Here is a 24864-nt window from a genome sequence, read left to right as displayed (position 1 = left end):
AGACATATGTGTGCCTATAAAATCAAGTCTCTTTAGCAGCTGAGGGTACTCCTCAATCTAGTTTGCAGTCATGCCCCTGTGCAGAGCTATGCTGCAGTTGGCAGAGCTGGGCATGGCACAAAGCTGGTGGCACCTATGTACTTGGTCAAAATACCACCTCTCATGAGCAATTTCCATGATTCCACACTACTTTTCTGGATTTGGCTCAAGGAAAGTTGGGGATAGGGACATTGTGTTTAGACATACACAGAATTATTTTATTTATCAATTTATCTATCTATTTATCTATTTATTAGATCTGGCCTTAAAAGTCAAAACCCTAATTTAGACTTTTTACAAGTTAACATTTGTGTTCAGCAAAGGAAGGTCAGTAACAGGGACTTGGTGGTATCACTCACAACACTTTTGATACTGTTGTATGATGATCTTTTACACCCTGAACTCGTATCATCTAGGAAAAAAATGTTGATTCATCAAATTTAAACACAGGCCATATTCTGTTACTATAGCAGTTTAATCAATATCAGAATACTAGTGCAACTCTCCAAAATATTCTGATCGTAAAGTCATTTTTCTTTGACATGTACTGCAAATACAATTGCATTTTATTAGAAAGATGTAGACCTTTATGAATAATAAATACTGTGAGTAGATTTTCTCTCTCATACATTTAAGAAGCTATTGAGCACAGATTTTTGTTTGTTTGTTTGTCTTGCAAATAGGCAGGCAGTATTTTCAAGTGAAGGGAATACTTGTTCTTGTAACTAAGTATTTTGTCAACAGAATTCTCAAAGGTGTCCGTTGTTTTGTCCCTTTTGTTTTTATGAAGCCAGATAAATATGTTATTGCAGTTTTGGATTTCATTTGTGTGTGGTGTTTATAAACACTGTTAATTATCTTCGGCTGTGATATTTTTTCAAAGGATGAAGCTGATGAAAAAGAAACAGAGATGGATGAAGAAACTGCAGTGATTCCTAGCACTGACAGTGCAATAAAACAAATAAAGAGGAAAGATTTCCGAGTGACTACATCAAGCTACAGTCAAGATAACACGGGGACAAAACCTAGTGAAGCTAAAATAAATAGATATTTAACAAGAGAAGAATTGCCTGGTAAGGATGATGTTTTCAAAGCAGTTTATTATCCTACTTCTCCATCTGTCAGTGAAACTTCTGAAGAAGAAGATCCTTTTTTGGAATCCCAAACGATTACTGAAACTCCTCCTCAATTCATTGACTCCACCAAAGGCATAGAAGAAGAATACATATACCTGTCTTCAGGCACTGAACCAACCAGGATGACCACTACAGGCCATAGTGGTGAAGATTTCTTATTGTCGCCTTTTAAACCTGACCAGGAATCTGATGACTTTTGGAGTTCAGTTCTCACCACTTCTTCAGCACATCTAGTTACAGAGGAGACCTCCCAAGAAGACATCCTTCCTTCAGGAAGCCCAGATATAAGCACGCATGATGTCCTTTACCAAGGCTCTGTTAAATATGTTTCAGAAGGTGCAGCACCCCCAAGCTCTGATGAGCCTCCAAAGCATACATCTTCCACTGATGGAAATGTGTGGTTTCGTAATGCTACAGAGCTGACAACTCATTCTGTTGGTACATCAGATGGCAGTCATTTGTCTCAGACCAGTTACTCTGAGGCTTACAAAGAGGGATTAAAGCCAGCTACAGTGCCCTATTCCGACAGCCCAATGGTTTCACAGGACACGTCAGATGCGGATTTAGAATTGCCACATTATTCTACCTTTGCTTTCTCCTCTGCTGAATTATCACCTCACTCTCTCTCTTCAAGCTCTGGAGAATATGGTTCTGCTTCTGCTGCCAGTGAGGTACTCTCTCAGACAACTCAACCAATCTATAATGGTGAGATACCTCTTCAACCTTCCTACAGTAGTGAAGTGTTTCCTCTAGTCACCCCTTTATTGTTTGACTCTCAGATGCTCGACACTACCCCTGCTACATCAGATAGTGATGTGACCTTGCATGCTACACCTGTATTTCCCAGTGTTGATGTGTCATTTGAACCCACCCTGTCTTCCTATGATGATGTACCTTTGCTTACATTTTCCTCTGCTTCCTCCAGTAGTAAAATGTTTCACCGTCTGTACACAGTTTCTCAAATGTTTCCACAAAGCGCTACTCCAGCTGTTGCAAGTGATAAGGTGTCCCTGCATGCTTCTTTGACGTTGGCAGAGGGTGATACATTAATACAGCCAAGCCTTGCTCAATATGCTGATGTGGTGTCACATCAGACCACTCACGCTGCTTCAGAGACACTGATATTTGGTCATAATAGAACTCACATATTTTCTGAAGTCGAACCATCCAGCAGTGATTTAAATGTGCATGTACTATCTACAATGTCTGAACATCCTTATGCTTTGTCTAGTAATGTGGGCTCCCTCCAAAGCTTTACTGTTTCTTATGACTCTGCAGAATTTGTGCATGGTTCTGTTGACGTATTTCATCAGGATCCTTTATTTAGCAGCTATAACAATGTACTGGTCCATAAACCTTCCTCTGTAACATCACAAGCTGATACTTGGCTGCAGCCTACACGCTCTCTATCTAGTGATATGGATTGGTCTGAAGCATACTCTGGTAGTGAGTCCCTTTTGCCTGACACAGACACTTTGACCATAAGTAATGCTTCTTCCTCTGATTCTGTAGATGAAATTACATATGAATCATCTGGTTTTAGTGATGTTAATAAGGTGCTTCAAAAAGGCGGTGTTGTATATGGAGATGAGAAAGAACTGCAAATTTCTTCTTCTTTAAGTGAAATGGCTTCCAGTGCTGAAAGTAAAGTGATACCTGAACTTTCTACATCTGTTTCTAATAATGATGTAATTAAGCAGACCACGTCTCTGCAAGAAAGCCTACTTCCTGTTTCTAGCACAAAGGGAATCCTTCCAGTCTCTCTTGCTTTTCCCACTACTAAGGTATTTGATTACGATATTAGTAAACTTACAGAAAATCGCCTTTCCGTTCAGCCTTTGCATGTTACATCTCCAGCCTCTGATGACACTTTGCTTAGACCCATGCTTAGTGCAATCTCAGAACAAGCTGTCTCTGCCCCTGCTTATAGTAAAACGTTATCCTCGACTCAGCCGTACCTTTATGAGGCCTCAGCTACATTAAATAATGACGCATTACTGCAGTCCTCCTTCCAGTCTTCTGGCGATGGCACTCTGCTTAACACAGCTGCAGTTGTGCCGAGTGATCCAATATTGGCTGAAAGCTCCAGGGTTTATAAAGATAGTTCTGCATTTGACCAAATATTGCATCAAATGGCACCAGGTTCTGCTACAAATGAAACTATACTGCCTTCTGCATCTCTGCCTTCCATTGCTGATATGTTGTCAAACACTTTTAGTAAGCCCACAGCGTCACTTCAAGGTTTACCTGTTTCTTATGCAAGTGAGGAGTATGTTTCATCCAGCTTGTTTAACAGTGAAGATGTTCAGCAGGTTATGCCTTCATTGTACAGTAGCGATGTTTCGTTCCAGCTGACCAGTTTAGAAAATGCAAATACCTTTCCCCCCCAAGCAGCAGATGCAGTAACAACTCCCTTCCTAACAGCTGATGCATTACCTCATGTAGCTACTCCTCCAGACAGCCATACCTCTGCAAGTGTTTTTGAACGAAGTGAGACTGCCAGTGTCTCTTCAAGTTCTCCATTTGGTTTTGATCCTGTGCAAATGCCAGCAGTGGTTTCTGATTCTGACGTGTCCATTCATCACACCCTTCCTTTACCAAGTGCACATATTTCTGTCACAGCTGTTCCTCCCAAAAATGAGAGCCCTGTAACTTTGAGTAGGTTACTGGTTCCTTCTAGAGAATCCTCTGGGTTGTCTCCCAGTGTCATGTCCAGTACCGATTTGTGGCCTGCTGTAGTTGAGGATGACTACGATGAGTATGACGATGGCTTCCCCATAAGTAACTGTATCTCATGCTCTTCCCATAGAGAAAATGAGGATATGGTAGTAGAGGAGCAAAATGCAGAGGTAAACAATAACAACCTAATTATAAGCTCACATTCTGGGAAACCTGAAGAAGAAGAGAGAATTTCGACTGCTGCATCAGACAGGCAGATAAACTATGCCACGGACAGACATAATTATACATCTGTACCATCTCTGACAGCAAGTGTGATACCTGAGAAGCACAGCGACCCGACATTTTTGGAGAACCATATTCAAACTGCTAGTGTCCCATTGCAAAACACATCAGAGTCTAAGTCTTGGGCTGTTTTTACAAGTGATGAAGAAAGTGGTTCTGGCCAAGGTACCTCAGATAGCCTTAATGATAATGAAACGTCAACAGATTTCAGTTTTCCTGACCTTAATGAGAGAGACACTGAAGGGGCAGTTGAAGCAGGTAACTCAGAATTAACTCCTGGATCATCACAGTCATCAGCTTCATCTGTATCTAGCGATCACTCATCAGTATTCAACACCTCTGAGGCAGGTTAGTTATGGATAAGTCTAATGCATACCATGAAAAGCTGTGAGGGGGTTCTTTTGTGCTGTAGAGAATGAGGTTTATATGTATATAACAGAAGGAGAAGAGGGCCAGTGGGGGTGATTAAGGAGGCCCTGGGGAGCAGGGGTACATTCGGAGCAGGTTGCCTTGTGAGTGTCTCTTCTGTCTACTTCAAACTGCACCTGAAACTCTTCAGTAGGAAGATTTGTGCTCTGCTGTTGGATAGATGTGTACCATCAGCTGAAGTTGGGGGGTACGCAGTCTAAGACCAGAATTTGTTTCAAATGTTAATGGTTTAATTTGAGTTTTAAAGGTATAAGAGAGATGTAAGTTCTTTGTACAAAGACGTTACCAGAGGAAACTATACTAGTGCAAACATACCTCTGAGATTCTGTTTTATAATTATGGCAGCACATTTCCTCCTTATGTTTTATTTTGTATTTTCTAAGGTGTATTGAGCAAGGAAGAAGATGCTTCAGCTTGATTCTGATTCATCTTAATTTGCATAAACATTCATCTTCATTCTTATTGTTTATGCCATCTTCAAATTTCAGTAAGATGCAGAGTTTTTTTATGCTAGTTTTGCTTATTTGTAGTATATCTGAGCTGGGTTCTCCTTGTTCATATATATATATATATATTTTTTTTCCTAATTATTCCTCTTAAAGTCAGTGAGAGATTTTGTGAACTGTGATTCCAAAGATGAGGTCAGAAGGCAAAACTGCACCTTGCATAGATAAGAACCAGATAAATATTTATATTGCCTTTATATTTAAAAATGTGTTGTGGAAACTTATATTCAGACAAGAAATTTGAATTTCTTCATGTTAGCATACTGGAAACCGAAAAGTAAAATCAGAAAAAATAACTGTGGCTTGGGAAAAAAACTGACAAGTTGAATTTGTATTTTAAAAAGTAAATGGAAATTAAACAGTCACAGCATCTGTAGAGGGCAGTATCATCCAACTAAATCTGATTTGAATGGAGTCTGTAGACAGCACGTGAAATTTTAGGCTGAATCCTATGAATACAGAGCAAAATGAAATGAAGTTGTATTGCTTGTGAGCAACAGAATGCTAATATGAAAAGGTGCCAAATCAACACTATGTAATAGGAGCTGATAGAATGTGAAAAATGGAAAACAAAACAAAACAAAAAAAAAGAAAATGTATTGAAATAAAGTAGAAATCATGCCAAAATTGTTATTAGTCCTAACAAATTAGGCACTCTAAAACTGAAACAAAAAGTGAGTTAGTTCAGTTGGTTAGTGGTTACCTCGTGGTTTAAACTGCAAAACATATTTCTTGAAAAATCAGAAAAAAAGAAAAGGAATATTTCAAAACTCATATGACTTATGTAAATGAATGTTGCCATTAAAGATTTATAGTTTACATAACTGTCATTTTAGTTATCAATGAGCTTGAACTGTTACTTCAGAAAAGTACTTCAAAAAGATTATACGTGTCTAGAGTAGCACTACAACAAACAAATTTTATCTTCTAAATATTATTGAAATATATTATGTAGTATCACTTCATGTGCATTATTTTTTCCAATAAATTATGCCAAATACTGTTATTTAAAAACTGGAAAGTAAATGCGAGCATGTCTAACATGGTCTCCGGTAAATCGAAAATATCCTTGCTTAACTCAAATACAAAGTAACAAAAGAAAAAGAAAAAAAAAAACACTAAGAAGTTATATATTACTGTGAATTCATCAAAAATTAATGAAATGTCTTTTTACTTTGACTATTCCAGAAAAAAAAATGTCATTTAAACTTTACCCACTCTTTATTATAGTTGTCGATGCATATTCATGCCTGTTCTGAATGAGTCTGAATGAGGACTTTCTCCTTAAGACCTCTATGGCTACCTAAACCTTTCAACTTCAGTTGAAAAACCATAAAAGAAATCAATATAAACAATAATGGAAATGATCTAAGCATGCCAATTGTTAGAGAGTAGGAAATCTTTTGTAGGTGAGACTCCCTGTTCCGCTGCCATCATCGGAGCGATGGCCAAGCAGGCAAGAAGCTCCATTACAGGGTTCTTCATAGGAGAATAGGACTCGGTCATGCAGTGTGAAGGAGCCCTGTTACCACAAAGATAAGTTTGGGTCTTACCCTGTGAATTACTCCAGAGTTAAACGAGCAAATGTGTATACCTCAAAGGGATCGTATTCTGATCTCTCATATAGATATATAGTTTCCTCTTGAATCAGTATTGATCTTAGTCTACTTGCCAGAAGCTTGGGGACAAATTTTCAGAAGCCTTTCTTTTTCCTGCAATCACCTTGCACACGGAGATACAGGATTGAAAAAGCAGTGACTGATTTGGGTGTTTGAGCACTCTGAACTAAAACCAAGAAGATATCTGCAAGATCAGGACCTAGACATCTCTTTCTAGAAAGCCCAAAAACTAAAAAAAATGAAAGCAGATACATGCCTGGAAGCCTATGCTATGTGATCATGTCTGTTTTTTTATATTGTATTTAGGTCCTATGCTATTTTGTCAATATTTTTTCAGATCCAGCAATATTCCCTCCTCCCTTTTGTCTGAAAACTGTCATGTAGAATTGGTCTTGAAACCCCACTGGAGTACAGCTGATTTCTAGACAGTAATATCCTGTCCCATACAGAGCATTAATTGTATTAAGACAATTCACAAGAGCAGAAGACGTAGTTATCTTAGAAAATCTAGGGATTAATTCTAAAAAGTGTGGAAGTGATTATTTCTGTATTTTGACTCACATAATGGTCACAGATCACAGTCAGCTGCATAGATTTAAAAGAATCAGTTGTTTTCTGTCAAAGTCTATGTTTTCAAGTGTTTTCTTTCAGAGGGATGAAAGTCAAGTCTGCAGGATTGGTCTCTTCCACCATTATATATGCTTCTTTTAATGAGCTTATAAAATATATTAGTTTAATCTTCATACAGATTCCTGTGCCCAAATATTTTCATCACCCAGTATTACAAGGCTGACAGTTATGTGAAATCTAGATAATACCTAAATAACAATTTGATTCCCAGTAAAGATGGAGGTAGGAAATTTAATTCTGGCTCCATAATAGTTGAAGGAGGGAGTGCTGCAATTGAATTTAAAGGAAACTAGATTTTCTACAAGGCAAGTTACCAAATGGACAGCATATTAAACTACAGAAGGCTTAGGTGCAATAAAGTAACCATACTGAGATTTTCTGTTGTAAAAAAAAAAAAATTAAAAAAAATCACAATTATTAGTCAAGGAGAAGTGATTTGCATTATGTGAGTGACAGTTCAGCATCAGTGTGCTTTACACATTCCAGTATTATAAATTCAGATCCCTTAAATCATTTGACTTTCAGCTAATAAACAGATGAAAATAAAAAACTTTCTTCTCCTATATTTTAACAACAATCTGCTATTCTTACAAAGAAGTTTCCACTGCTGGAAGGCTGAATCACAAAAGCTTGAATACTTTGCTTTACCCTCTGTCTGCTTATTTTCTGTAAGCTGGTTTGCAAATGTATACATTTTCTGCAGTGCATAGTGAAAAAGAGAGGTAAGTGGTATTAAGTAGGCTCATTATAAGACACCTTCACTCATGCTGTGTGTTTGTCAGTATTTAAACATGAACTGTTTCAATTTTCTCTGACTGCAGAGGCAAGTAATAGTAGCCATGAGTCTCGTATCGGTCTAGCTGAGAGTCTGGAATCAGAGAAGAAGACAGTTATACCACTTGTGGTCGTATCCGCCCTGACTTTTATCTGTCTAGTGATTCTTGTGGGTATTCTCATATACTGGAGGTAAGTTGTTGCTTTGTTGGTTTTTTGTTTTGTTTTTTTTTTTTCCAGTGCTAAAGAACACTGATTTGAAAAATGTGATTGACATTATTGAGCTGCTTTATAGGAGAGAGTCTGGATCTTATCTCTCCCTGTCTCTTTGTTTTGCTCCCAGAGCTGCAATGGTGTAAAGCAATAGGCTGGTTTCTTTCCAGAATGCTCAACTGCAATTAATTTTGGTTGCAGTGCTGAAACATGACAAGTACCTTATGTCCATACTGAGAGAATTTAGTAAAAATTACTTTTGTTTACTAATGCTAGAAGCCAAGTGAATTAACAGAACACTGGGAAGAACAGGAGGGAGAAATAAAATAAATAGCATGGAATGGGTTTGTTTCCTATTTTCCCAATCATGTAACTATTAAAAAAAAAAAAAAAAGTTCTTATCAATTAGAGACAAGAATCTATGATCATCAACAGGACCATATAAATAAGCAGTTCATAAAGGACTGTAGGAATGGACTGTAGCTGACGTGAAATGTGAGATAGAAATCAGGTTTTCTGTCAATATTTTAAGATCACTTCCTGTGTAGATCTCATGTTCAGTGACTAAAAATTGTTCTGCTTTGCGATCCTGCGTGTCTTAGAATGAAAGTTTTTGCCCTCCAGCCTTTGAAACATTCAACAGGTGGTGAAGCAGATGAGTTTTGTGCATGCATGCATGCTCAGGTTCCCTCATGGGCATGTTTTCTGTGACTTGATAAAAAAATAAGAAAAAAAGTCAGGCTAAAGAGAGGTAGTAGACAAGAGTTATGAAGACACAACCACTGAGGGCAAAAGACTGAGCCTATTCTATGAAATAAGGTGGTCCAGGGACTCTTCTACAGTCTTGAGGCATGGCACAGATTGCTTCTGCCAAAGGCTCTTCCCTCAGAGGACATAAACAAGGCGGGTGCATTCAGATCCCCTGCTAGGGACAGTTTCTGAATCTAACCCCAAACTGTGGCAGGCGTTGTATGCAATAACATGAGTTGTCCTAAGCTGTGAGCCTACCAGGAATCCTGTTAGCAATGGGGCAGTGTTCAAGTCTTCATGTTTTCTTCACTGGAAGCAGATGAAGCCATGGAGTCTTTCTAGGGACAAGGCTTCTTAGGCTCTCACAGACTTCCAAAATCTACACAGCCCTTACCTTCCTGAGAGTGAGAGTTCCCAAGGAGGAGACATAGTGGACTGAAAGAGATGAGTGTTAAGTTGCACATCATCCTGCCATAGAAACTCTTGCTCTTTTGTGATTGCAGGGGTCTGATCCCATCATAGTTTGTGTGCTGCTAATGCATAAACAAGCAGTAAGGAGCAGAGCATTGCTCCTGGAAAGCTTCTAGCGCCTGTTCCTTCTTTTTCTTTCATCTGTCCAATCTTGCTTAACCTGAAATTTATAACAGTGCCAAAGAACCAGGAAACAGGAACCAGATCCCAGGGTGCCTTTGTCAGCTCCCGACTACTGAAACCATTAGGCTGTGGTGTCAGAGTCTGGCTCACTGGCTTTGCTTCTCGATTCCTCGCTGGTTTGTATCAACCCAGGACAGAACATATCCCATCCCTCAGCAGATGAAGCTTAAGAAATTGAGTTCAGGCTTCCTTCATTCCAGGCAAGCATCCTTATAAGTCAGCCAGTCTTTGGCATGATAAAACACTTAAAAGCATTGAATTTGTAGAAAGATTTCTTCCGCTTTCCAAATAAGTGGTTAATTACTGGAAGAATTGCACACATTTCTTGATTTATATCTAGTTGGATAAATATATTCTCCATCACAGGACTTCTAGCTAACCACTTTCATATTGAGAGCCTTTTCCTATCTTTCATGTTACACAACATGAACATTCATACTCATCTTCCAAAGAGTTTCATCCTTGAGCCTAAATAGTCTTTCAAATCTCTTCTATTTTCCAAAGAACACTACACATTTTAAGACCCAGATTGTGTAATGCAGTTTTAGTAATCCTACACATGTTACAAGCTTGTTTTTGTCAAATAACATCATGTTCATTTTGTATTTTTTTCTGGGAATGAACAATTCTGTAACATAGGTCTTTCAAAATAAAACAAAAATCCCGTTAGCAGTAATATCTTCTTGAAGTTGAATTTAATCTTTTCTGTATTTCTTGTGTACTACTAAATAAAATATGAAGCTCTTTTTTTGCTAATCCTTGAGAAAATTTTCTTGGGCTTTATGATAACACCAGTAACATAGTTCTTATTTCAGCAAAATGAATCACAAGCTGTATGTATTGTAGGTAGGACTTTGTAGGCCTCTTTCAAAGATACCAAGACTCTCACCTTGTTTTAAAGCCTGTGAAACATCATGATGAACTTCATGATTTGAAAGTTCATGAAAAATGATGAACTTCATTGCTATATGGCTCTAAGTATTTCCATGGCTAAGTTTAGCTTATTTTGAAATAATTGTTGTAAGTTGACAGGTTTTCTTTTATAATGCGTATCTGCCTCTTTTTCTTTTATGTGAGCCAATTATTTTCACTCATTAAAGTTAATTAAAATATTAGATTTACAAGATGTTATTCTATATTCTTTTGGCAAGAGTATTCAAAAAAAAATTGCATGGGTATATCCTAGGTGGGTATTTGATGGAAAAGTACCACCTCCTGATTTGAATATACAATAGCTGTAACCTTTTTAAAAAATATATTGTTTCAAAACCAAATAGCTACCAAAAGCCTCAAATTCCAGCTTTTCAAGGTTAAAAAAAAAAAAGGCAAAATTATTTTGTTCTTCACTCAAGTGCCTTGTATCAGAAAAATAATTCTCTACCATCTGTTGTTTGGGTTTAGTTGGTTTTTTGGTATAGGATTGGTTGTTTGTGAGTTTTTTACATGAAATTGTTAATCATCACTCAAGGAAATTCCCCAATCTCTTCACTATCTCGTTAGGCATAATTTCAATCTTTTTGTGATAAAAAACTAATTTCTCCCACAGGTTTAAAAACTTTTAATTATAATACTGTCTAAAGAATATATAATTTTCAGTAGGAGCGTGCACCGTTTTGAATTACTGTAGTCTTGTGCATCAAGCATTTATAATTTGATGCAAATACACTTTCCTTACATTTTTTTTGGAATGATTAAGATTACAGTGAAACAAATGAGGAGATTCTTTTGCCTATGTAATGGCTTTGCCTCCTTGACAGATTATTTTTACAGCTTTAGAGAGAATTTTCTATTCAAGCGTAGAATCTATCCATTCTTCCTGGTATCTGATTGAGTCCTTGTACACTATGCAACAGGGATATTTGAATCTCCATTCCCTGTTCTTCTCATTTCTGGGTAGCTTCATCATTCCCATTTTCTTGAATTAACTTTATGTATTTAGATGACTGAAATTGAAAGTTTCTCTGTACTGACATACTAGAAATTGTTTATGCATACGTGTAATCTTTTGGAATAGTTCTTTGAATTGGTCAATGCAAATGAACTTAGTGAAATGATTTATGGGAAGCAATGTAAAACAATTTGTGCAAATCAGTTTTTATAATGGTTAACATAAGAAGAGCTTGGCAAACAGTAAAATGGTAATAGTTGTCAGTGTGAACATTCAGTATTGTTTTTTGAACAAATATATATGAATCTCAGTAAGATACTAGCTCTGGTAATGTGAACAGCAAATTCCTAATGCAGTTCCAGTTAGATTTCTAGGTGCAGAGATACTGCATATCAGCTCCTAGAAGCTGCATGACAGCGATGCTTCAGAAATTGCCTACCTAGTAACAGGCAAATCCCTGAGCAATCATTTAAGTTTTAACTTTCCTCTGTCACCCTCTATCTCTGAAATGCAGAGATAGATTCAGAGAATGTTCATTTTCCTATCCATGATTTGAACTGGTATCTTGAATCCTGTGTTCATTTTATGGAAAAAGAGCTGAGAATCCTCTGTAAGAATAATTAAACTTGCACATGGAGAAACAAATTAAAAACAGATTTTAACTTGCTGTGTTCACATTCATTCAACCATGAAAGAGAACTGCTCAACTGCATAACAGGGAACCATAAATAAAAGAACTAATATAATTTTAAAATTAAAATTTCGACTGACAAGCATTTAAAAGACAAATTGGAATAATTAAAAATGGAATCACTGGATTCTCTAAAGTCTATTTAAATATGCTTTGGATCCATCAGATCTTCAAATGATGAAAACCATTTCAAAATAAGTTCTAGTAAGTATTTGAGAATAACCAATGGCAGATGCCCTGTGAGCACAGGAGACCCTAAAGAGATCCTTTGCAATCTGAGGCATAGCATTCTCCCAAGCAGTTCACACTGAAGTGTTCACTCAGATGTAGCATCCCTCACGTTATATCAAATTGCTGCTGCTTCCTGGGTTCCTGTACAGATAGAGATACTCTAATTAAATCAGTGCTTTTTCACTATCTGATATAAAAAGTGTGTGTTCAAAGAAGCACAGTGTCTAAATTACAAATTACAGTTTTAGGTTGAAGATCTAAATGCTTTGATGAAAGGTGTAAATTAAATAATCAGGTTAACATTGAGTGATGGGACCTTTGTCTGGAAGTTTGAAATAGTCATCACTTTTTACATTAAAAACAAGTGATAATTAACGAGTCATGGTTATTAACATTAGGTTTAGTCATAAAGGCTTTCACTGCTGATGCCAAAGCAGATGGAATGCCTATTTATGACTCTGATTACAGGTTAAGTCAACCGCTATGAATTTGTCTCCCAAATGTGCTAAGGGTTTAATTTATTTTCAGCCACAATTAACTTGCTAAAGATTGAAGATACAGTGGCTCAGTTAGGAATAGTGAATATATAGCATATTATGAAGACATTTTAATCGCTGCTTCTAATATGAAAACCATTACACTAATTAGATTCTTTTTAGTTCAGTCTTCACAGGCAAAGAGATGACAAATCTCTGCAGTGTTATTCTGTAATCTTTATGTATGATCACTGTTCATAAGCCACAGGCATTAGAGGGTGGACATTTTTTTGTTCCTGTCCTTTGAAGTTGAGGTGGTTGGCACATTTGATTGGTTTTTAATAAATGCAGCACATCAGCATTCTCAGTGCATAGTAGATAGGACTAGACTTTCCAAAAGTGCTTAATGAAGTACTTTGATATTTACCTGTCTCTTGGTCATTTTGCACACATTTCTGAAACTAACTCCTTAGTGTTATGTTAGCACTGGGAGCCTTTCTCACGTCAGCAGCCACAAGCTGCATAATGCAAATGTTAGAGCCTCCTTAAAACATCTTGAGTATCACAGAATCATAGAATCATGAAACGGCTTGGATTGGAAGGGACTATAAAGACCATTAAGCACCAACTCCACTGCCAAGATCAAGATTGCCAACCATTAGATCAGGCTCTACAGGGCACCATCAAGCCTAGCCTTGAGCACCTCCAGGGATGGAGCATTGACAGCTTCTCTGAGCAGCTGTGCCAGGGCCTCACCATCATCTGAGTAAAAAATTTGTTCCTAACATCTGACCAAAATCTTCTCCCATTTAGTTTAAAACCATTCCCCCTTGTCCCATCACTATCTACCCATATAAAGTTGGTCTCCCTCCTGTTCATAAACTCACTTTAAGTACTAGAAGGCCACAGTGAGACCTCCTCAGAACTTTCTCTTCTTCAGGCTGAACAAGAACAACTCCTTCAGCCTTTCTTCATAAGAGAAGTGCTCCAGCCCTCTGATCATCTTCATGTCCTCCTCTGGACACACTCTAACAGCTCCATGTTCTTCTCGTGCTGGGGCCCCCAGGCTAGGACACAGCACTCCAGAAGAGGTCTGATGAGGGCAGAGTAGAGGGGGACAATCACCTCCCTCTCCCTGCTGGCCTCCCCTCTTCTGATGTAGCCCAGTATACCATTGGCCTTCTGGACTGCAAGCAAACACTGCTGGCTGTGTGCAGCTTTTTATCTACCAGAACCCCCAAATCCTTCCCCACAGGACTGCTCCCAAGGAGTTCTTCTTCCAGTCTGTACACATATCTGGGATTGCCCTGACCCAAGTGCAACACCCTGCATTTGGCAATGTTGAACATTCATTGTGTTCAAGCTTGTCCAGGTCGTTTCGATGGTATCCCTTCCTCCTGTAGTTTATCTGCCCCATTTTCTTGATGTGCATCAAGAATTACCATTTCTAAGTAATGCTAAGTACACAATGGATAGTATTCTCCTAGGCGTATTGTGGAAAATCAGAAGCCCTTCTGAGACATCACGAACATCCCTTTAGAAGGTTCTAGTTAGACTCCAAATTTGCCATGTGTATCATGAGAACTATGTTGCATGCGACAACTTTGTTTTTGATGTAGTTCTCTACTTCCTCTTGTGTTTTAAGAAATTTGCATTGTACGTGACCACAGAAAATTCCCAGTACATTCCATGAGTATGTGCATGTTTCCCAGATGCTTCATTGAAATAAGTTTACCAAAGTCTTTATGAACCACATACTCACTGTTTCTCAAAGTAACCTCCACACTTCTTTATGATTTTAACAATTATATGAAAGGTTCTATCAGGGCGGTGGTATTTATTTACATGAGCAATACAGAATTAGAATTTAAAGTGAGTACAGAAAATAGCAAAAGGTCATGCAACAGCTTGAGCCAACAGCTTTCAAGAAGCAGAATCTTGTAAATGCAAAATGAGATTAGTGTTTTCTTGATGTGTATGTTTCTTTTTAAATTTAATAATTCCTGAATAATATTTCAAATAGATTAGGTGACCCAGAGTAAAGATTGTTATTAGCATTTCTAATCATATGGAGATTTTTTAATTAAGGAGGCTTTGCAATACTTACAGCAGCCGTTGGTTATTTAGTCCCTTGAATTGCTTGGACTCTTAACAGATGCTCTTATTATTACCTTCACATCTGGATTACAGCACAGATACAAATAACAGTGGGGGTCATAGCTAAGGTTGATTCCATTTATATTCATCTTTGAGTGTTTTTCAACAAAGCTAGCATCTCTTGGAGTAATAAATTCCCCTACTTTCCTCTTTCAAATTCAGGGAGTCCTCCTTGGTTAAGGTGTCCCTCAGTGTTGTGACAATAACATTACTAAAAAATTGTTTAGCACCAATCACAGTAGTCTAGAGCTTCCATTTTGTTCGCTATAGAGCATGTTGCCTCGGACTGCATTTCCGTGTCTGCAGTAGGCTCTACTGATGAATTACCAGAGCTGATCTCATACGCTGCTCCATCTTCAGTCTAGCATAATCATATGAAAGGGAATTATGTGTGCAGATTTGGATAAGCGAGGAAGACAATGGCATTTTTTTATACTTGAAATTGCTGCGCAGCATCTACAGTATCTACTGAGAGTTCCTCTTTCAGCTTTCACCATGTCTGATGTCTGCTCTGTCTTCTGCCTCTGGTATAGGTAAAGTTGCATGAACTATATGTTATCCTGAGTTAATTATCTTCAACTGTATGCATAATCTGTATTATATTGGGGCAATATTTCTATCACAGTAGTTGTGTTCAACACTCCATGAGAACTGGTTTTCAAAACCGTGATTCTCTTGTCTTAACTAAATGATGTCAGAATTCCAAAAGATTTCAGGCAGTGTTTTGTGTTTGCAATATTTATTAACGTTTCTTCTCTAGGAAATGTTTCCAGACTGCTCACTTTTATTTGGAAGATAACACATCACCTCGAGTGATTTCTGCTCCCCCTGCTCCAGTCTTCCCAGTCTCAGGTATTTTTTGTCAACTGTTCTGTGGATTGATGTTAACTTTTGAAAGATGCTGCCTTGCATGTGTCCGTATGAATTCTTCACATTCTGTAAACCAGAAATTATTACCTACTTGTACTAATTAACACAAGTGCACTCAACAGAGGCAGTTAGTGTTGCTCATATTTTCTCCTGTAGGTAGCACAGCAGAAAAATATCCTCAACTTACAGAACTGTCTCAGGGAGATGCTGTGCCTTCTAGCCTGTGTCACCCACACTCGAGCTACACTTAGCAGCTCTAGTTCATTGCCACAAAGCAGAGGATTACACCAGCAATGTACTCTGCCACATTTCTTTCATTGAGTTTGACACTTGTGTATAGAACATCACCTTTACTTTTTACCAGCAGAACCAATATGCATCTCATTTGTGTTTCACTGGCAATTTAACTCTAATGGATATATTTTAGTAGCATATCTTCTACTGTAAAATTCTCCGTGAACCTCTCATAAAACTGATGCCCAAATGAAGAGTATTATCAGCATCTTCTCTTTCCATATCCACTCTACTTTTTTTTTGGAGAAGCTCTTTCTTTTCTTTCTTCCTTGAGATAAAGCAGAGGAGCATAGTGCAGCCCTTCTTGCTCTTTCAAACTGGTTAGAGTCAAATAGATTAATTTTGCAGATCCCAAACTACATTTCCACGCATGAAAAGAAGATATTCTGTTCCACAAATAATGCTTTTACAAACTGTGCAATTACCTGGGGGGATGGATACTCTTGAAATGACTAAGGGAAGCAAAAGCAGCAGCCCTTGTGTAGATAACTAGCAAGAACGTTTAATTGAATAAATCCCAGATATTAGGCTTCTGTTGTCACTGAATTGTAGGCATCTTTAAAAGCCTCTTATGGTGATTGCTATTGTGAGAAGATGGGTAGCCTTTTTCTAAATGGTTAATAGGTGGGGATGTAGCTTGATTTCAGAAAACATGTCATTACATATGAATGTCAAGTGGCAATCATTACAGGAAATTTCAGCTCTTACTCTCTATCATTAACTATATTGCAGTATAACTATATAATTTTCTTGCAATTTTCCCTGACCAGCTCACCTCAGGGAGATAGTGTATTCCATTGTGATAAGACAAAATTGCACTTACAGTTATTCAAGTGCTTAAAATACATGTTTTGACACTGAGGTTTTACTTTTGGAATGGTGATATTAAAGAGAAAAGTGTTTGTAAATGACTAACGGATACATAAAATGTTGTATGGAAGAAGGTCCAGCACTCAGAAAAATGTTTGTGTTTTGTTTTGTGTGCAACAGATGTCAAGTGAGCAGTTTTTGTGTATTCTATCATACAAGTGTTTCAGCAGTGTAATTTTACAATTAAAACTCACTGGCATACAATGTTGGCAAAGAATGTAGACCAGAAAGAGCATTTTGTAACTGCTAAGCTTAAGATTTTATTAGAACAGTGACTGAAAGTATACTCCACAGATCGTATTATAAACTAAGTTTTCCTTCTGTGGAGTTCATTAGCAAAGATAGGAGATTGCAGTTAGTCACAGAAAATGCCCTGGCAACTTCACAGTACAAATTGCACATTTAGCATAAATAGTGAATTACAGGCTGATATGAGGAGACAATACCAGCCTTTCGTGAGCTTCAAGTAGTACTCGATATCTAGAAATATAATATATCCCTAGAGTCAGAAGTTACTGAGCTGGGAGATTAGCAGTGGCCAGGAAATAAAATAGTAGTAACCTGAAATCTCTTTCTCCCTTTCTGTCGTCACTCTTAAGATCATCTACCTTACCTTCTGGTGTTGTGTTTGCAGATCATTAGAATAAACACTTTGCGCCAGGTTTCATCTCTGAAGTGTGAAGATAGTGTTACACATTTGGTCGGCTTCTCTTAGGCTTGACTGGATAAATTCACTTTTTGTATGCAGATCCATTCATGTAAATGGAAGACCAGATGGATCTCCATACAAATCAACAGATTCTTGGTAACCAAAAGCTAAAATTATTAGGTGGCCTAAATGCTGAACATCTGTTGCCATAAACATCAGGTCTTTGTTCAATGTTTTTGATATTTTTTGTTGTTGTTATCTTTTTTTCTCATATGAAACAGTGCTGAACTTAAAGATTGTGAAATAAACATATTTTATAATGTTCCAATAAATAAATAAATAAATCTTATTCAGAGTCAAAATCAGCTAAAATAATGGCATCATTTAATAGGTAATTAGCAGAATAGAGGGCTGTGTTTACCTAGCATATTTGCAGGAAAGAAAAGATTAAAAGTCCCAAATGTTTTCTACATGATCTCTAATTAATGCTCTGCATTAGTGTTTTACTGTGTTTGTATAAAGTAAAAAGGAGATGTACTGAAATAAAATATCGAATGGAAAATTTAGGCTCATTAGTCACAAGTCACTTTTGTTCGTTGAGAATGTAAATATTTTCTTTCTGTGTATCCAGAAAATCTTAAATCTTTAAACTTGTGTTACCAGCCTGATGTGAGAATTTGCAGTTGACTCCCAGGATCAGACATAAGTTTATATCAATTGTAAAATTACAGCAGTGAATAGGGGGCAAATTCCTGCTGAAAATACTTCTGTAGTAAAAGATGAAAATCTGCTATTGTTTCTTTTGAATGCCAATGCTTATATGCATCAGTCAGAATTATACTACTGTCATAAGGCTGCATTAATTTAGTAGGGTTGGAACTACGCAGGTAGTCCATGTACTGTATCAGAGAACCAGTGCAATACTAATCAACCTAAAGCATCCAGACTCGCCCTTCTGATCATGCTTTCTTTACCAGTATCATTCAGAGTGCTGCTTTTGCCCTTTGAGTACCTTGTGGCAGACTGCTAAACCTCCCAGTTCCCCTTAACTTCACAGTCGAGTCAACTGAATGTTTTTTCAGACAAGATCAGCACCTTAATTTTGGAGGCTTAAAGACAGAACAAGACCTAGCTGGGCATTTACCATATCTTCTCTCAGAATAACCATTTAGAAATGTGTAAGTTTTCAGAATGATTTTAGAAATGTTAATGATGTTGGAGAGTGTATTGATTTTTATGGGTAGTTGTATATCCAGAGTACATACCAAAAATTTTATTTCAGGATGTTGTATGGATTGCCTACATGTGAACGTCTTTCTATGTTCTTCTGGTTTTTTATTCTTCATAAATCTATTTTTTTCTTTTCCCACTCCTAAGATGATGTTGGAGCAATTCCAATAAAGCATTTTCCAAAACATGTTGCAGATTTACATGCAAGTAATGGTTTTTCTGAAGAATTTGAGGTATGACGTCATCTTTCTTAGCATACAAATAATGTGAAGTTTGAATGCCTGGAAAAACAAAAAGAGAACTGGGTATTACATTCTGACCTGGGGGACTAAATTCATAATCTCATGTAAATGAGTACTGGGAGGTCTGTTCATGAATAAAGGCTAGGGAAACTTATAAGAGTGGGATGCAAATGGGGTTGGCTGTGGCTGTGAGAAATTGCTAAATAACTATGTGAATAATCTCTGAGAATATAACACAGTCTATATGGTTTAACAGATACAGCTGTAGATTTGAAGCTTTTCCATTACTAATGCCAATTGAATTTTGCAGAAGCTACGCACATTCGCATGTTCCATTTACAGAGAAAAAAATAGGAAAATAATAATGAGTTCACATGACAAGACTTCTGAGTAACGGGGGAGCTAATGTAGAATCTTCATATGTGGTAGTAAAAGCTTTACAGTTGACTTCATAAAACAAATGGTTTATATGATGTATAACTTTGAAACATGTTCTCATAATGTTGCTCTCACCGTATGTAACTACTTCATGTATTTCTTCATTGCTTTTCACATTCGTATGCATGACATGCAATTTAAAGATAGATAAGTACTAACTGAAGTCACTTATAAAACAAGCATTATAAGCAAAGACTGTAATTAAAGCTAAGCTGTTAAAACTCTCGTTCGTTCTCTAATAAAAATCAAACAGTTGTGATGAAAACAATTTTCTTTAATTGGTCACTATTAATTTAAAATAATTTTAATATTACTGCTGCAAAACCAGTATTGAAACTGAAGAAATTCATAATTTTGCATCTCTCGGTATTGCTTAGGGTTCCCCACCTAATGTGTTGTGACCCAAGAGACCAAAAATTAGAGTCACCTAATCTTATTCATAAGCATCCCCAATTCATTAGACATAAAAGGTATCAATCTAATTATGGGGCTGAATTTGTAAGTACGTGTGAATTATGCCCAGTTCATTTGTTACTTTAAGCAAATGTATATGGACTGACAGGACTGGGCTTCAGATAGACTGGTTGTTAATGAGAACAAATGTTGAAAAACTGTGTGTAAATACAATGGTAGCAGTGTTCTTTCAACATTAGTAGGTAAAACAGTCAGGAAATCATATTTTTTGTCATCTTCACTTCCTAAATTACTGTGGCAATCTGAAGACGAAATACACTGCACCTCACTGAGTATCCACCATCTAAAATATTTTTGTTCTTGCTCATCGTTTGGAGCTCCAATTTGGATTTACAGACTACCCCAGAATGTGTCCAGGCCTTTTTACTGCTGATAAAGAAAATAGCCGTTGTCTCTGTAGTCTGAATACATTTGGAAGTCAGGGCAAGGGGTTGGTTCAATTTTTTAGGTGTATTGCTATAAAATAACTCATATTTAAATTTGTAATTTTCAGACTGGTCACCATTTTACATATATATATTTAAATATCTGAAGGTGAAGATGGTTAATATTGAAATAAATCCTAAAAAATGATGAGAAATGTTACAGTACTTTTTGTCATAGCTACTTATTTCCTGCATAACAATATGGATCTTATAAGTGCTTGAGTTTCTTGTCAGTTAAGCGAATCAGTAAGATAAGAAACGAATAATAGTAATTTAGTGAGTTTTATAGGCTATGGGCCTGTCTTCTTAAGCCTGTCTCTTGCAGGCAGTCTTCATAAAAGCTTTGGGTTATTGAGAAGCTGCTGTCAGACAGAGGACTGTAATGCCATCCCGTGAAGTGTCTGAGCAGCTGCCCTGCTTGCAAGAGCTTCAGGAATGCGGGGAAAGAGAGCAAAAGAGCTCTACAGGAAAAACTACTGTTATAAGGACCAATAAGAAATCCTATAGACAGTTAAATACAGAGATAATCTGACTAGAGTCAGTGATGTTTCTCATATAATATAATCTTTCACTGGAGTAAGGTCTAACGTTAAAGCTAAAGATAGGAAAACAGATGCCCATATCTTAACAACAAAATTGTCTCTTGAATCTTTTAAGCTCTGTTGATATTATGGTGATAATGATAATGCATGACCATAATTGTTTTCCATATAATAATTGTAACTTATATAAACACTTTTATCCATTTGTTCTGTGCTGTGGAATTTGATTTTTTTTACTTTTTTTGCATTCATTCCCTCATTAGACACTGAAAGAGTTTTATCAGGTAAGGAATTATTTCACTGCATTTTTTTCTAGCAATGAAGTAGTTGTAAAATATTATAGTTAATTGGGTAGAAGGTTGTGGTTTTTTTCATGATGACTTACTGTATTTTAAGACATTTTATTTACCTTAGTAATTATTTAAGTATGATGCACTTTATTTTTTCAGGAAATCCAGAGCTGTACTGTAGATCTAGGTATTACGTCAGACAGCTCTAATCACCCTGACAACAAGAATAAGAATCGATACATAAACATTGTTGCTTGTAAGTAAATGAATCACCTGATGTTTTGTTTAAGAAACAATTATAGTCAATTACAGATTTACGTATGTTACTAGAGGGGGAAAAAATACCTCTACAGTGAAAACTCTGGATACTGTTCAGCAAAATGCCCAGAGAAGAGTATCATGAATTATATTTCACTTCCAGTTAGTCCTCTGACATCATGCTGCTTTGATGAGCACTCATTAAACTTAGCAGGATGTGTTTATTTCTTCTTTGATGACCCAAGGGGAATTGGAAGATTCCAGTATAATATCATTATAAAGCCAAAGAAGCTGTGTTTTGATTGCCAAAATTAACCCATCTTTGATTTATAATAGTGATGATTTTTCCTCTCAGGAGCTTCGTAATCCCTGGATATATTTACTGACATATGGAAATATAAATTTACTGTTTTATATTGTATTTTTCCCAACCACAATATAATAGATCAGCTTCATTAGCTATCTATTCCGCTTCATTCATCTCTATGTGAAGCCATCACCCCTGGCTCTTGATCATTTTGGTGGCTGTCACATCCTTCCCATAAGGGGAGTTCTCCTGGATAAATGAAGGTGAAAGAACGCTCAAGGTCTATGCAAAAGAGAAAAAAACATCAACTTCAATAGAAGATTTCTATGAAACAGATATCCTCTATATGTCGGCCCTCCCACAATTACATCTACCTAAGCTGCATGGTTTTATAGAAAATTCAAGTGAACCTTGAGTTAACAATGTTAAGAGAAAGAGCTAGAGATAAAGACAAGAAATCTGAAGGGGAAAAGGATCAGCAGTCCTAGATCCAGTGCCAGGCCTGCACTGGGATGTTCCACATGGCATGCAGTAAAGAAAAGGGGAGCAGCAGCAGCAGCGAGAAGTGGGAGCAACAGCAAAAAAGAGAGACTCCCCCCACCCCCGGCACTTATTTATATGTAGCATCAAAGGAAAAAGAAAAGGGACAGTCTCCCCTAGACCCTATTAATAGTTGTAGTTGGCTCCAGTTTCAGGATTGTTTGAGACACCAGACACCAGCAAAATCTTGGTTGGGACACCAGACACCAGCCAAACCAAAGGAACTGACAGCAGGCCCCCTCCCATCACATTGTAGGCATTGTTCTGTACTCTTCCAGGAGTGGTTGAGACATCAGTCAAATTAAGGGAAGGGACACCAGGTTCTTTCCTATGACATAATTGTCTCTCAGGGCATTGTCTGGGCTCACATTAACAGTCCCTTGGGACTCATTTCTTACAGTGGCTTAATTCTGTATAGCATTTCAACTCCTAATAACAAGGCCTAAATTAAATACATGTTCAGCATTCAGTGACACCAGAGCTTTATAGAAAAAAAAGAGACACAGTCAATTCGCTTGGCAAGAAGCAATGTGAGCTCTGCACCAGCTGCAAGAAATCCAATTCCACCTGGCTGAAGACACCCCTAGAAAAAAGGAAAGTCTTTTTTTTTTTTTCCTCTGACACACTGTGTTGGTACCTGACCATGCAAAGGATGCCAATCCAAGGACCTTGCTATCAAAGGACAGAGCAGCTTCTGCTATAATTCTTAGCTCAAAGAACAAAAATTGCCATGTGTGACTGAACCAGGCCTCTAGTCCATCTAACGAATGGAAACTTCAGAAAGCTTTAGCTACTGTGAATTAGTCACTTGCTGCCTAAATAACCAGAGCTGAGTCTCATCAGATGACCAACTCTCCAAGTTCCATTGCTCTTCAGTCCCCAGACTCTGTACTCCTTAATTTGCAATAAATGTGCTTAAACACCAGTGCCTGTAATTGTTTGGGACCCTTAGGGCAGCCAGGCTGATGTGCAGGAGTTCTGAATAGGCTTCCCTTCACTATCACTGTACAATGGATACATTCCCACATTACTGGATACCTGATTTTTAATTTTAGTTTTACTTTATATTTCACCACTGTATTATACTGCAAGTTAGTGTAAGATCACTTTACGCTTTCAGCGTTTTAATTCCTTTCCAGTAGGATTGTTTTTCACAAGAGCCTTGGGTTTTTACATGTTCCGCTTCCAAGAACTTCAAAAATCCATTCTTCTATGGAAAGTTGATCATGTTTCTTCCTTTCTTACAAAATATGTTTCAATTTACTTCTGAAATAAATTTCTGAATTTCCAAATCCACTAGTCCTTATATTCTTTAACTTATTTTTCTTTTAACTAGAATTTTTAATCTGATTCCTGGCTAAGCACGGGATGTTTACATATGTGACTGTCACTTTATTACTCCTATATATTATAAAAATATATTTTGGTATTTTAAAAAAAGATTTCGTACAGAAAGATTATGATATTGGTGATAGGTGAACAGTTGGACTGGAGGTATTTTCCAATTTTGCTGATTCTGTGATTCTGTGATTCTGGCAAGAAAATATGCTTGTTTTCTCCCTTGTCTTACTACAGATGATCATACCAGGGTTAAACTAGCACAGCTTGCAGAAAAGGATGGAAAACTGACTGATTACATTAATGCCAACTATGTTGATGTAAGTGCCTTTTTCTGTCTGACAGCTCATCCACCAATCAGCCTTGTTCTGTGAATAGCGGTGTATGGAGGTGAATAGATATAATTTTAAAAAATCACAATATTAAAAAATACCACAACACTTTAATTATCTAAGTCAAATGTATAAACTTAAAATGCACTTAAAGAGGTAAAGCCCATTTCTTTCTCAAATCCATCTTGATATTGCAGCAGCTGTAGCTTAGTGAAGAGCTTTATTAAACTAAAAAATGTTTAGTCACATCAGAGTCATTTCAGAAACATTTCACATCTGAATGTTTATTCTTTTATGTATTTTGGTAAGTGGTTAATTCTTCTGTCTGAGATAATCTCACAAGAGGAAGATGCCAGTTGGCTGTGAGCCTCATTGAGATATCATTTCTTCAGTTTTCATTACCCAGTAATTTACATGCGAATGATCTTGATTCATTTCTTAAACCACTGTCATAACAGATGTCTCATAATCACTATCACGTCAACATTCTGCCAGAACATGGGCACTTGAATGTATATCCCATTTGTTGGAATGATAAACATTGACATAACAGTTGCATTCAGATGTCATCTGGTACCGCAGGCTTTCTGTGATTTTGATAGTTATAA

At 37.1% G+C, this 24864-nt stretch overlaps 1 protein-coding gene across 3 annotated transcripts in view; it reads left to right on the top strand.

Moving 5' to 3' along the window:
- Positions 1-24864, top strand: part of PTPRZ1 (protein tyrosine phosphatase receptor type Z1) — a 130480-nt gene that overhangs the window by 92481 nt on the left and 13135 nt on the right. Inside the window, exons 12-18 of one of the 3 annotated variants that reach the window (XM_085218637.1) lie at positions 923-4487; positions 8145-8289; positions 15918-16009; positions 19218-19303; positions 21455-21475; positions 21641-21737; positions 24162-24244. In XM_085218637.1, the coding sequence (XP_085074763.1) occupies positions 923-4487; positions 8145-8289; positions 15918-16009; positions 19218-19303; positions 21455-21475; positions 21641-21737; positions 24162-24244 (4089 nt within the window). The remainder of the gene's footprint in view (positions 1-922; positions 4488-8144; positions 8290-15917; positions 16010-19217; positions 19304-21454; positions 21476-21640; positions 21738-24161; positions 24245-24864) is intronic. The other 2 variants (XM_085218647.1, XM_085218644.1) reach the window with 2 other exon arrangements.

Source organism: Meleagris gallopavo, chromosome 1, assembly GCF_905368555.1.
Source record: "Meleagris gallopavo chromosome 1, MGAL_WU_HG_1.1, whole genome shotgun sequence".
Taxonomy (NCBI): Eukaryota; Metazoa; Chordata; class Aves; order Galliformes; family Phasianidae; genus Meleagris; species Meleagris gallopavo.
Note: the sequence above shows the minus strand (reverse complement) of the source record. Positions and strands in the feature narration are given on the sequence as shown.